Consider the following 15,120-nt stretch of genomic DNA (forward strand, 5'->3'; position numbering starts at 1 on the left):
GTGCTTCTGACTGCGGGAAATGCTCTGTTGGCCGCGGGTGGAAACGCTTGCCGGCTGGTTTACGGGACATCTTGCTCTTCGCGTATCTTTTGATTGAACCGTTGGATTGCCAAGCTGTAAAGTGTGCTGAAAAGCTGATACTTCCATCTTTAAGATCTCCAAATTTGAGCTGGATCAGACGGTGAGAAGGCCTTCAATCAGGGGTGAACTTCTGACGGTTTGAGCTGAAATCTGATTTTCTATCCATTTTGTTAAGCTTTTTCCTAAGTTACCTGAAAAGAGCCTTGGAACTACAAATACTAGAAAAACGTAATAAAAGTACTTGAAAGCAATTAAAAACATAGAAAAAGTATTTCAAAACGATTCATAAAAGTGGTCAAAATACGGTATTATCATCATCTCGTCTCACCGAGCCATAGCATAATCGCACAAATCAAACAAAATATCCTAAATGAGAGAAAAATCAAACTAATATCCTTATAAACAAACAAACAAACAAAAAAGCAGAATTTGAAAAGAACACAAATCAAAAAACAAAAAGAGCTTACGTTTCTCCTCAAGACGAAACAGTAGGTCCTCGTATCGGAGCTTCAACGTAGACCTCTTTTCTAACCCTCTTCATCTCTTTTCACCTGAATATGAATTAAACAATAAAAAAAAGATTCACGATTTTCACTATAACCTGAAACCACTCGAAGTTTGAGAAAAACACAAATTCAAATTTTTTTCCCTCTAATACCAAATAGAAAACCAGATCTATCTCTGATAATCGACACACAAATATCAGAGATAAGAGGAACAAAAAAAAAGAGAGGAGATTTCTGATATTTCTCAGACCTTGTAGAGACCGGATCACATTCTAGGACAAAAGCGAACTTCTATGTTTGCCGGAGAAAAGAGATAACAATCTTCAAATGAAAAAAGATAAATAAACAAAAAAAGCATTGCTTCTGGTTTGGATCTCTCTTATCTTTCTCGCTTTATCTCTATCGCTTTATCTCTGTTATCTCTCTCTCAGATACAAATAGGTTGAGAAGCGAAAGAGGTTACCCGTAAAAACCAAAGGCTAAAGCTCGCGAGCAACAGAGGGAAGAGGAGGCCTGTGTATATGTTATAATGCATATGTATGTGTATAATATGGATATGTATGTGTATATATACTTCATGCATTGAAGGTTCTCTTTTTAATCTTATGTAAATCCTTTGGAGTGAAATAGATATGTTTCAAATGGTAATTTTGGATTATCCTATTAATATGCACGGTCAAACTAGGGTAAATTAGTAGCAATGAATTTATAGAGTAAATTAGTAGCCAAATGGGATTATTCATGCACATATATCTTCTGTTAAGGAATATAATCTTCCTAATTAGCTAAGCTTTTGGAATTATGACCTGTTTTTAACCATGTCTATATAGAAAAATATATGTGATGTAGCATAGATTTTGATAGAATTAACACGAGTAATGTTTTTGTTTGATGTATCTGTTTTCTTGATTAGGTTTTAGGATTCTCTGTGGTTGGTTAAGTTTTTTAGATTTTTTGTTTTGAAACATAGCTTATTGTTATTAATGTTTAAAGTTTTTTTAATTCATCATTATATAGAGGTTTTTTTTTTTACGGTAGACCTATGATTTTACTAATAAAATTTTGTTTTATTTAAAATATTAAATTAAATGAATAATTTTACTATTTTTCATGGCTTTCTAGTGTTTACATGGTTAAGTTAATTAGATTTTTTCAAAACATATCTTATTGTTATTAAAGTTTAAAGGTTTTTTTATTGATCATTATATAGAGTTTTTTTTTGTAGACCTATGATTTTACTAAGAATTTTTTTTATTTAACATATTAAATTAAATGAATAATTTTACTATTATTTTATGGATTTCTAGTGTTTTCAAAAATTATCGGAGTTACTAATCTATTTCGAATGATTTTGCTATATCTATATGTTTAATTATCATTTTATTTGATATATCTAAATACCAATAAAAATGATTATAAATAATTTATTGGAAATTTAAATTCACTTTTATGAATAGTTTTACTATTATTTTATGGATTTCTAATGTTTTTAAAAATTATCAGAGTTACTAATCTATTTCGAATGATTTCGCTATATCTATATGTTTAACTATAATTTTATTTGATACATCTAATAGTAAAATTTGTTTGATTGATTGCAGTTTTGTTTAATTTTGGTAGACATATTTTAACGACAAATATGGTTTTTTGGTAGATTTATTTTCTTTGATAGCATATTTTTTTGTGTTTTGGTAGACTTTACGATTAAACCATGGTTTATGGTAAATATTTGACTTTTTGGTAGATACATATATATATAATGGTAGTAGATTAATTTTAAAAATAGTAGACTTTTTTCAAATGGTGACAGACATATCGATCTTCTTTTTCGTGACTGAAATATTATTTCTTTGATGGTAGATATGTATTGGCTATGGTAGATTTATATTTGTTTAATAGATTTATTTCTAATGGTGGTAGATATAAAACTGTGTAACAAGACATTTACTGTAAGAAGAGAACCAGGGCGTGAGAACATTTGAGATATCACAATGCTCAAACGAAAGTACAGAACCAGGGAGACGCGGTAAATTGTTCAAGTTCTCCAGAAATTATATATTATATTAGTCTATATCACTTTTTCTGGTTAACATTTTCACTCCTTTGTAAAATCTGTTTCCAAGTACTCCATTCTCCAAATCCGCTCCATAGTATACCTGCAACAAGAATCAAATCACAAAACTGTTAGGCACAAAAAAATCTGGTTTGTTTTGAATTCGCTCAAGAACGACCATGAAAACCAGATTTGTTTTTTGCCTAGCAGTTTTGGTATTTGATTCTTGTAGCAGGTATACTATGGAGCCGATTTGGAGAATGAAGTACCTGGAAGCGGATTTTACAAAGGAGTGGAAATGTTAACCGGAAAGAGTGATATATACCAATACATAATTTCTGGTTGAAACTTGAACAACTTACCGCGTCTCTCTGGTTCTGTACTCTCGTTTGAGCATGGTGATATCTCAAGTGTGCTTGTTCACTGGTTCTCTTTTTACATGAAATGTGATGTTACACAGTTTAATATCTAGCACCATTATAAATAAATCTACTAAACCAGTACTATAGATATATTATAGCCAATATAAACCTACCGTCAAAGAAATAAAGTTACAGTCTCGAAAAAGTAGATATGTCTGCCATAATTAGGAATAAAGTTACAATCTCGAAATAAGTCTACTATTTTTAAAATTAATCTACCAGCATTGTATATAAATCTACCCAAAAAAAATCAAAAATTTACCGTAAGCCAAAGGTTTAATCATAAAGTCTACCAAAACACAACCAAATTTCTCTTCTTTGGTCAAAACTGATTGAGAGATGAAGGCGAGCCAGAGGAACTCATTCTTAACACAAATTCAATGGATTCTCTAGGGTTGGTTAAGTTTCTCAACACAAAGTCAATATAATGGATTTTCTAGGGTTGATTAAGTTTTAGATATTTTTTTTTAAACATAGCTTATTGTTATTAATGTTTTTCAAAAAAATTATCGGTCATGAAATAGAGTTTTTTTGTGGACCTATGATTTTACTTAGAAATTTTTGTTTTAATTTGATATATTAACTGAAATTAATAACTTTTGATATATTCATTGCTTTTTAGTGTTTTAAAACTTTTCAAAATTACAAATTTATTTCAAATCCTTTTGTTATATCTATGTTTTATCATTTGATTTAATACATCTGAACACCAAGATAAATGATTATAAATAAAACTTTCACAATCGATTGACAATCTAATAATTCACTTTTGTGTTTTTCTCTCACTACCTATTTTACCATATAAATTTTTTTCCATGAACATTCTCTACCTATTGTATAATGCATCATGCATATATAGTTAGAACATACTAAAACAAAAATAAAGTTTTGACATGTATATTATTTCAAAGATCATGAAGTTTCTTTTTTTTTTGAAAATTCAGTTCTTTATAGATTTTAGAGATGGACTAGTTTTTATTTCTACACATTTTCAAAAAATTCTATTGTGTGTTATATCATATTTATATAGTTGGAAAATACTCAACAAAAATAAAGTTGGAAAGATTACTCACTACAACAAATATGGATATTAATAATACATTACCTCACATTCGCTGTTGTAAGAAGAATGAACAAAATAGAAGAGAGAGCAAAGGCATCAATTACCTCTGAGCTTTAGAGTCTTTCATGACTTCAAGGAAAGTGTCATACTTCTCTTGCTTGTCTTGAAACATATCCTTCAAGCTTTGAGATAGCTCAAGGCAACAGTTATTGTTAGCCCTCCCATATTTCCTCCTCCTCCACTCATCGTTAGTGGCTTACCATTTCTGCATCACACAAACATAAATTTAATATTTGAAATTTTGTTTAAGCCAATATGGTAATGGTTATTAACCTAAAGAAAAATTTTAGACCTCAAGAGAGAAAAATAAAACTAATATCCTTATAAACAAACAAACAAACAAAAAAAAGCAGAATTTGAAAAGAACACAAATCAAAAACACAAGAGCTTACGTTTCTCCTCGAGACGAAACGGTAGGTCCTGAGCTTCAACGTAGACCTCTTCTCTAACCCTCTTCATCTCTTTTCACCGGAATATTAATTACACAATAAAACAAAGATTCACGATTTTCACTGTAACCTGAAACCACTCGAAGTTCGAGAAAAACACAAATTCAAATTTTTTTCCCTCTAATACCAAATAGAAAACCAGATCTATCTCTGATAATCGACACACAAAAATCAGAGATAAGAGGTACAAATAAAAAAAGAGGAGATTTCTGATATTTCTCAGACCTTGTAGAGACCGGATCACAATCTAGGACAAAAGCGAACTTGTATGTTTGCCAGAGAAAAGAGATAACAATCTTCAAACGAAAAAAAAAAGAAATAAACAAAAAAAGCAAACGGAGAAGATTGCTTCTGGTTTGGATCTCTCTTATCTTTCTCGCTCTATCTCTATGGCTTTATCTCTGTTATCTCTCTCTCTCAGATACAAACAGTTTGAGAAGCGAAAGAGGTTACCCGTAAAAACCAAAGGCTAAAGCTCGCGAGCAACAGAGGGAAGAGGAGGCCTGTGTATATGTTATATGTATATGCATATGTATGTGTATATATATGGATATGTATGTGTATATATATTTCATGTATTGAAGGTTCTCTTTTTAGTCTTATGTAAATCCTTTGGAGTGAAATAGATGTGTTTCAAATGGTAATTTTGGATTATCCTAATTAATTTGCACTGTCAAACTAGGGTAAATTAGTAGCAATGAATTTATAGAGTAAATTAGTAGCCAAATGGGATTATTCATGCACATATATCTTCTGTTAAGGAATATAATCTTCCTAATTAGCTAAGCTTTTGAAATTATGACCTGTTTTTAACCATGTCTATATAGAAAAATATCTGTGATGTAGCATAGATTAAGATAGAATTAACACGTGTAATGTTTTTGTTTGATGTATCTGTTTTCTTGATTACGTTTTAGGATTCGCTGTGGTTGGTTAAGTTTTTTGATTTTTTTTTTTGTCTTGAAACATAGCTTATTGTTATTAATGTTTAAAGTTTTTTTCATTGATCATTATATAGAGGTTTTTTTTTTTACGGTGGACCTATGATTTTACTAAGAAATTTTTTTTTTATTTAAAATATTAAAACAAATGAATAATTTTACTATTTTTCATGGCTTTCTAGTGTTTACATGGTTAAGTTAATTATATTTTTTTAAAAACATATCTTATTGTTATTAAAGTTTAAAGGTTTCTTTTTATTGATTATTATATAGAGTTTTTTGTGTAGACCTATGATTTACTAAGAAATTTTTTATTTAACATATTAAATTAAATGAATAATTTTACTATTATTTTATAGATTTCTAGTGTTTTCAAAAATTATCGGAGTTACTAATCTATTTTGAATGATTTTGCTATATCTATATGTTTAATTATCATTTTATTTGATACATCTAAATACCAATAAAAATGAGTATAAATAATTGATTAGCAATTTAAATTCACTTTTATGAATAGTTTTACTATTATTTTATTGATTTCTAGTGTTTTTAAAAATTATCAGAGTTACTAATCTATTTCGAATGATTTCGCTATATCTATATGTTTAACTATAATTTTATTTGATACATCTAATAGTAAAATTTGTTTGATTGATTGTAGTTTTGTATAATTTTGGTAGACTTATTTGGTAGACATATTTTAACGACTCGGTAGATATATGGTTTTTTGGTAGATTTATTTTCTTTGATAGCATATTTTTTTTTGTGTTTTGGTAGACTTTACGATTAAACCATGGTTTATGGTAAATATTTGAATTTTTGGTAGATATATATATATAATGGTAGTAGATTAATTTTAAAAATAGTAGACTTTTTTCAAATGGTGACAGACATATCAATCTTCTTTTTCGAGACTGAAATTTTATTTCTTTGATGGTAGATATGTATTGGCTATGGTAGATTTATATTGGTTTAATAGATTTATTTCTAATGGTGGTAGATATAAACTGTGTAACAAGACATTTACTGTAAGAAGAGAATCAGCGTGAGAACATTTGAGATATCACAATGCTCAAACGAAAGTACAGAACCAGGGAGACGCGGTAAATTGTTCAAGTTCTCCAGAAATTATATATTATATTAGTCTATATCACTTTTTCTGGTTAACATTTTCACTCCTTTGTAAAATCTGTTTCCAAGTACTCCATTCTCCAAATCCGCTCCCTAGTATACCTCCAACAAGAATCAAATCACAAAACTGTTAGGCACAAACAAATCTGGTTTGTATTGAATTCACTCAAGAACGAACATGAAAACCAGATTTGTTTTTTGCCTAGCAGTTTTGGTATTTGATTCTTGTAGCAGGTATACTATGGAGCCGATTTGGAGAATGAAGTACCTGGAAGCGGATTTTACAAAAGTGTGGAAATTTTAACCGGAAAGAATGATATATACCAATACATAATTTCTGGTTGAAACTTGAATAACTTACCGCGTCTCTCTGGTTTTGTACTCTCGTTTGAGCATGGTGATATCTCAGGTGTGCTTGTTCACTGGTTCTCTTTTTACATGAAATGTGATGTTACACAGTTTAATATCTAGCACCATTATAAATAAATCTACTAAACCAGTACTATAGATATACTATAGCCAATATAAACCTACCGTCAAAGAAATAAAGTTATAGCCAATATAAACCTACCGTCAAAGATATAAACCTATAGCCAATATAATGCATCATGCATATATAGTTAGAACATACTAAAACAAAAATAAAGTTTTGACATGTATATTATTTCAAAGATCATGAAGTTTTTTTTTTTTTTTGAAAATTCACTTCTTTATAGATATTAGAGATGGACTAGTTTTTATTCCTACACATTTTCAAAAAATTCTATTGTGTGTTATATCATATTTATATAGTTGGAAAATACTCAACAAAAATAAAGTTGGAAAGATTACTCACTACAACAAATATGGATATTAATAATACATTACCTCTGAGCACATTCCCTGTTGTAAGAAGAATGAACAAAATAGAAGAGAGAGCAAAGGCATCAATTACCTCTGAGCTTTAGAGTCTTTCATGACTTCAAGGAAAGTGTCATACTTCTCTTGCTTGTCTTGAAACATATCCTTCAAGCTTTGAGATAGCTCAAGGCAACAGTTATTATTAGCCCTCCCATATTTCCTCCTCCTCCACTCATCGTTAGTAGCTTACCATTTCTGCATCACACAAACATAAATTTAACATTTGAAATTTTGTTTAAGCCTATATGGTAATGGTTATTAACCTAAATAAAAATTTTAGACCTCAAGAGAGAAAAATCAAACTAATATCATTTTAAACAAACAAACAAACAAAAAAAGCAGAATTTGAAAAGAACACAAATCAAAAACACAAGAGCTTACGTTTCTCCTCGAGACGAAACGGTAGGTCCTGAGCTTCAACGTATTACACAATTAAACAAAGATTCACGTTTTTCACTGTAACCTGAAACCACTCGAAATTCGAGAAAAACACAAATTCAAATTTTTTTCCCTCTAATACCAAATAGAAAACCAGATCTATCTCTGATAATCGACACACAAAAATCAGAGATAAGAGGAACAAATAAAAAAAGAGGAGATTTCTGATATTTCTCAGACCTTGTAGAGACCGGATCACAATCTAGGACAAAAGCGAACTTGTATGTTTGCCAGAGAAAAGAGATAACAATCTTCAAACGAAAAAAAGAGAAATAAACAAAAAAAGCAAATGGAGAAGATTGCTTCTGGTTTGGATCTCTCTTATCTTTCTTGCTCTATCTCTATGGCTTTATCTCTGTTATCTCTCTCTCTCAGATACAAATAGTTTGAGAAGCGAAAGAGGTTACCCGTAAAAACCAAAGGCTAAAGCTAGCGAGCAACACAGGGAAGAGGAGGCCTGTGTATATGTTATATGTATATGCATATGTATGTGTATATATATGGATATGTATGTGTATATATACTTCATGCATTGAAGGTTCTCTTTTTAATCTTATGTAAATCCTTTGGAGTGAAATAGATGTGTTTCAAATGGTAATTTTGGATTATCCTAATTAATTTGCACGGTCAAACTAGGGTAAATTAGTAGCAATGAATTTATAGAGTAAATTAGTAGCCAAATGGGATTATTCATGCACATATATCTTCTGTTAAGGAATATAATCTTCCTAATTAGCTAAGCTTTTGGAATTATGTTTTTAACCATGTCTATATAGAAAAATATCTGTGATGTAGCATAGATTTAGATAGAACTAACACGTGTAATGTTTTTATTTGATGTATCTGTTTTCTTGATTAGGTTTTAGGATTCGCTGTGGTTGGTTAAGTTTTTTAGATTTTTTTTTGTTTGAAACATAGCTTATTGTTATGTATGTTTAAAGTTTTTTTAATTGATCATTATATAGAGGTTTTGTTTTTACGATGGACCTATGATTTTACTAATAAAATTTTGTTTTATTTAAAATATTAAAACAAATGAATAATTTTACTATTTTTCATGGCTTTCTAGTGTTTACATGGTTAAGTTAATTATATATTTTTTAAAACATATCTTATTGTTATTAAAGTTCAAAGGTTTTTTTTTTATTGATCATTATATAGAGTTTTTTGTGTAGACCTATGATTTTACGAAGAATTTTTTTATTTAACATATTAAATTAAATGAATAATTTTACTATTATTTTATGGATTTCTAGTGTTTTCAAAAATTATCGGAGTTACTAATCTATTTTGAATGATTTTTCTATATCTATATGTTTAACTATCATTTTATTTGATACATCTAAATACCAATAAAAATAATTACAAATAATTGATTGGCTATTTAAATTCACTTTTATGAATAATTTTACTATTATTTTATGGATTTCTAGTGTTTTCAAAAATTATCAGAGTTACTAATCTATTTCGAATGATTTCGCTATATCTATATGTTTAACTATCATTTTATTTGATACATCTAAATACCAAGAAAAATGATTATAAATAATTGATTGGCAATTTAAATTCACTTTTATGCTTTTTTATCACCACCCATTTCAATATTTAAATTGTTACCCATGAACATTTCTCTAAATCTTTGATATTTTTTTATGATATACATATAGTATAATGTATCATGTATCTATAGTTGGAAGATACTCAACAAAAATAAAGATTTAACATGTATATTATTTCGATGATTATAATATTTTTATGAAAATACATTTTTTTATAGATCTTAGAGATGGACTAGTTTTGTATTTCTAAACATTTTTCAAAATGTCCTATTGTGTGTAGTATCATGTATCTATAGTTAGAAGAAACTCAACAAAAATAAAGTTTTAACATGTATATTATTTCGAAGATCACAAATTTTTTGTGAAAGTACACTTTGTTATAGATTTTAAAAATGGATTATTTTTATTTCTACACACTTCATTGTCCAATTGTGTATTACATTATGTATCTATTGTTGGAAGATACTTAACAAAAAGAAAATTAAGAGAATTACTCACTACAACAAATATGGATATTAATAATATACGAAAGCGCTTATAGCGTTATCATGAACGCTAGGACAACAGAACCTATAATAAATTTTACGTATTATAGCGCTACTCGATAGCGATTTAACTTATGCTATTAGAGGGTTTTCTAGTATAACCCTAATCAAATGTTTTAATATATTTTTTATAATACATATTTAGTGCTGTTTTATTGTGTTGTAGCAGTTTTTACGTGCTACATCACAAATGATGATTTGCTATATTATTTTAATATATTTGGTCACTTTTTACCTTATGTATACAGAACTTGTTTTAAAAACATGTTCATTCCATAAATCATCAAAAGATATATAATTGTAGTTTACATAAATAGTTGACTACATGAAAGTTGAGATGATCAACAAGCTACTTGCCTACATTCCTTCACCAAAATTCCTTCACCAAAAGCAACATCCATCAGGTGCTGGATCTTTCTCAATGTGCTTATTGTACTCCTCCAATGTTGGTGCACTAATACACTACAACCGTAAAACAAAGAAAAAGCCTTCAGTTTCTAATGTTAAAAGACAATAAAAAAATTGAACTGAAATCAAGTATGGTATCTTAAAGAACAAATCAAACTCTGATATATCATGATATATGTCTTATTTATAGAGTCTTTATAGTGTTTTTCGAGTCTTTTGGAGTCTTTACAGGTCATAGATACGTTTAGAGCTTAATTGGTGATTTTAGAGCACTTTTGAGCTAAATCAGGATCAAATTCGCAGAGGACAAATCATGTGTATTGGTGTCGCTCGACACCAAAGGGAGTGACGCTCGACACTCGTCAAGGAAATAAGAAAAATGCGATTTTGTCTCCTATTTGAAGAAGGAGTTGGGCCCAGAAGTCTCTAAATATTCCCTAAGAAGCCAAATACGTGTTTTTGAGATATAAATAGGGTTTTTATTCTCTTTTCATCGATACTTTGGATTCTGGAGAGAGAGATATCTTATGTTTTAGGCTTTTTGCGATTTTGAGAGCTTGGGGAGACAAGTTTGAACTGTGTTCGTTTAGAGAGAAGATTTTGAACCCCTTTATTTGTTATATTCATCTTATTTTGCAATCTATTCAATCATGTGTGTTGTCTCAATATCCATGTCTGAGTAATTAGCTTTTTAGGTTTAGGGTTCTCATAAAGGATTTCACTGAATGTTGGATTGACTGGTTAGTTAGGGTTCATATCTTATTTAGTTCTTCACCGTAGGTTGTTCTTAAAGCTAATTCTGGACTGATCACCTAGAACTTAGATCTTAGGTTGCTTAATTGACACGGAAGTGTAATTGAATAACTGGAAAGAACTTAGGGTGAGCAAAGTAGCTATTCGCAAAGGAATTTGGTTTATATACTATGTGAACATATCGAAATTGAGCATTAAAGCTGGTTTAAATCTGTAGGGTTTGCAAAGGAATTTAGAATTCTAGGATTTTTACTTAGAGAATTCTAACAACGAAAGTTGGTTAATGATAATTTCGTGATTTGAGTTCAAGAACCGTACTTAAACCTGAATCTTGACTAATCGATTGATCTGCATTCTTTGATTTCCTTAGAAACGCCCTAAGCCTAATTCCCATCCATTCGAGTTTAAAAAACGTTTTTACTGCCTTTCTACTGCTTTGTTATTTTAATTTGCATTATTCTTCTTAGCGTAATTTAATTCTAAAAGGTTTATTGAGTGAATTTCTCGTCTCTGTGGTTCGACCCATGAAATACTACAACTGCCCATCTGTGCTCTTGTAGAGTAGCTTAGGGATTAAAATTTGAGCAGATCAAGTTTTGGCGCCGTTGTTGGGGACTTGATTTCACCATTAAACCTTAGTTTTTGAGTTTCGACTAAGTTTTTCTTAGTGTCGAGCGACAGCACTTGTGGTGTTGCTCGACACTTTTCGTTTTATAACCTAATTTACTTATTTCGTTTTCTCTCTTCGTCTTTTGTGTTTCAGGTGTATGCATACTCGCGGAACCAGAAGCAACAAGGACATCCTGCTAGTGAATTTGAACAACAAGGAGCTAGCAGAGTTAAAGCGAACGAACAGAAAAGCAAAGAAACCGGCAGAGATGGAAAACGCAAACGAGCTTATTCGATATGATGCTGGAATCTGGAGAGACCAAGAGGGTCATGTGTGCAATTAGAGAGGCCAAAGACTTGATGGAAATGGAAACATCATCCCACCGGCACCTTTACCGGTGGATGTTGTTAACACAAATCCACTACCTGCACCGCGTGGTAACACCGCAAATGTTGTGATCGTTCCAAATCAGAGGAACGTTCTAGAAGATCAGAATGTGAGGGAACCTGCACTTGTAGCTGCTCGAGAAAGAACACTTGGAGATTACAACAGGCCTGAGCAGTTCTATGCAAATCGGTCTGCGATTCGAGCCCCTGCGTTTCAAAGGAACGATTTCGAGCTGAAACCTGTGTACTACACTCTTGTGGGTCAGCATCCTTTTCATGGTAACTCTCATGAGCACCCTATGGATCACATTAAGAAGTTTGAGGACTTGGTCACCAGCATCAAATACAATGGAGTGTCCAATAATTTCCTTTTTTGCAAGCTGTTTCCTTATTCTTTTGCTGGAGAAGCAGCTAATTGGCTGAAGCAGTTGGAACCAGGATCACTTACTACCTGGGAGGAGACCAGGAACGCCTTCCTGCACAACTTCTATGATGATGCCAGGTCTGAAGAGTTGAGACTCAAAATCTTGACATTCTCTCAAGGACCAACTGAGGCGTTTAAAGCTGTTTGGGTGAGATTCTAATCGTACTAGCGAGATTGCCCCCATCATGGTTTCAGCGATGTGCAATTGTTGGGTATTTTCTTCAGAGGTGTTGATTGGAGGTATCGGATGGCTCTGGATGCAGCAAGCAATGGGAATTTCAACACTAGATACCCTGACAAAGCTGTTGTGCTCATCGAAAACTTGGCATCTAGCAATAGTACCAAAAATGCTGATTATGAGCGAAAGAAGCGGGCTGAGAACATGGATGGATCGCAGATTGCTGAAGTTAAGGCTAAGCTTGACTCTGTGCATATCCTTCTAGTGGGTAAGAAGTCTGTCTGATTTGCTCATGAAGTGGAAAGTTTTGAACCAGAGGATGAAGTTGAGGAGGAAGATGTCAACTTTGTCCATGGATCAGGGTTTCAAGGTCAGAGGTTTGGTAATCAGCAAAGTAACAAAAGCTTCAGTGAAAATAATCATAGGAGCACCTTCACCAGTAATCAGAACTTCTCTGGTTACACGCCTAAGCCTCAATACTAGAAGTCTTATTCCAAAAAAATATTTTCCAGAAACTACGGCACTCCTCCAACTCAAACTCAAACTCCTGACAATGAGGTGAAGTCTATCCTGGAACAGATTCTGGAAGGACAGCAGAAGCTCACAGTGGACTTTAATGGAAAGACGATGCTCTCTACCTTGATCTGAATGGGAAAAATCAAAGCTTTGAACAGCCATGTCAAGCAGCTCGATACGCAGGTTGCTCAAACTGCAGGTTCTGTGAAACGATAAGAAGGTTTTCTTCCTGGAAAGACTGGCACCAATCCAAGGCATCACTGCAGTGCTATCACGTTGAGAAGTGGTGAACATTTGACCCCTGAGCCCAAAAAGACGTCTCCTGCTGCTGAAGTCGTTTATTTGGAAGATCTTGAAGTTGCAGAGCCGGTGTCGAGCGACACCGCAACTAGTATCGCGCGTCACCAATTGCAGAGCGAAGCTGATATTGATCCAAGTCTGAAATCTGCAGAGGAAAAGGTTTACAAACCTAAGATTCCTTACCCAAGGAGCCCTAGGAAATCCAAGCAGGAGCTAGATGATGCAAGGTGCAAGGTTTTGATAGAAAAGCTTGTGATTGAGATACCTTTGGTTGATGCTGTGAAGATCACTCCTGTCATCAGACACTATGTGAAGAGGATGGTGACCAAAAATCTCAGCAATGAACAGGGAGTGATGATGATTTCTGAGCAAGTCAGTGCTTTGATTCAGAATAGGATTCCAGGGAAGTTGTCTGATCTAGGGAGCTTTGTCTTGATTCCTCCATCTTCACGGAGAGATTCAAGAGACCGCTGTGTGATTTGGGTTCAAGTGTCAATCTCATTTCGTACTCAGTAGCTGTCAACCTTGGCATGACTGATTTCAAGCCAACTAGGATTTCTCTTATCCTAGCTGATGGATCGACGAGGATACCTGAAGGAGTGCTGGAAGATGTTTTGATCAAGGTTGGAGATTGCATGATACCAACCGATTTCATCGTCTTGGAATATGGAGAGGAAACCAAGGACCCTTTTATCATTGGGAGACCTTTTCTAGCGACTGAAGGTGCTATCATCGATGTGAGGAAGGGAAGAATTGCTTTGAATGTTGGAGATTTGGTCATGAACTTTGACATGAACAAGCTGATGAAGAAGCCTAACATCAATGATTAAACCTTCTATGTCGACACACTCACTGAATTCGCAGAGGAGATGTTCCACGAGATGCACCCTGCGGATCCATTGGAGAGAGCTCTGATCTCATCTGTGTCTGAAGCAGAGCACCTGGACGAGATTACAGCATCATATGTCAAGATGCTGGATGATCGCGAGCAAGTGATGCAGTTGGTAGCTCATGAGGAACCGATAGAAGTTCCTGCAAAGGCCAAAAAGCTCAGCGACTGGAGTGAAGAAAAAGCTCCTAAGCTTGAACTCAAACAACTTCCTGCAGGGCTAAGGTACGCATTCCTGGGACCTAATTCTACTTATCCTGTTATTGTTAATGCTTCCCTAAACAACGCAGAGCTCACCTTACTGCTAAGCAAGCTGCGCAAGTTTCGTAAAGCTCTTGGCTATTCTCTTAATGACAATTCAAGTATCTCTCCGGACTTGTGCATGCATCGAATTCACCTGGAGGATGAGACGAAATCTTCGATTGAGCACCAGAGGAGGCTGAATCCAAATCCGCAAGAAGTGGTGAAGAAGGAGATCATGAATCTGCTGGAAGCTGGGATCATCTAT

General features: G+C 32.6%; 1 protein-coding gene and 1 long non-coding RNA gene across 2 annotated transcripts; one reads left to right on the forward strand and one right to left on the reverse strand.

The window, feature by feature from the left end:
• Nucleotides 1-283: 283 nt before the first annotated feature.
• LOC112081886 lies at nt 284-8,480 on the reverse strand. The gene is made up of 6 exons (XR_002896772.1): nt 8,225-8,480; nt 7,988-8,069; nt 7,641-7,801; nt 4,578-4,704; nt 4,230-4,390; nt 284-632 (listed from the first exon to the last, which is right to left on the reverse strand). It is a non-coding gene; the product is annotated as an uncharacterized LOC112081886 (long non-coding RNA).
• Nucleotides 8,481-12,076: 3,596 nt separating this feature from the next.
• Nucleotides 12,077-14,553, forward strand: LOC112087996. The gene is made up of 7 exons (XM_024158147.1): nt 12,077-12,250; nt 12,392-12,584; nt 12,714-12,807; nt 12,955-13,175; nt 13,224-13,301; nt 13,644-14,195; nt 14,237-14,553. The coding sequence occupies exons 1-7, from the start codon at nt 12,077-12,079 to the stop codon at nt 14,551-14,553; spliced, it is 1,629 nt and encodes a 542-aa protein (XP_024013915.1).
• Nucleotides 14,554-15,120: the final 567 nt, after the last annotated feature.

Source organism: Eutrema salsugineum, unplaced genomic scaffold (genome assembly GCF_000478725.1).
Source record: "Eutrema salsugineum unplaced genomic scaffold, Eutsalg1_0 scaffold_8, whole genome shotgun sequence".
Taxonomy (NCBI): Eukaryota; Viridiplantae; Streptophyta; class Magnoliopsida; order Brassicales; family Brassicaceae; genus Eutrema; species Eutrema salsugineum.

Excerpts from the sequence above, each read along its gene's own strand:
- LOC112087996 (XM_024158147.1), top strand. The coding sequence starts at position 12,077 with ATGCATACTCGCGGAACCAGAAGCAACAAGGACATCCTGCTAGTGAAT. Across the intron at positions 12,251-12,391 it reads GGAGAGACCAAGAGGGTCAT|AGGAACGTTCTAGAAGATCA; the intron begins GTGTGCAATTAG and ends GTTCCAAATCAG. Across the intron at positions 13,176-13,223 it reads TGTGCATATCCTTCTAGTGG|AGGATGAAGTTGAGGAGGAA; the intron begins GTAAGAAGTCTG and ends GTTTTGAACCAG.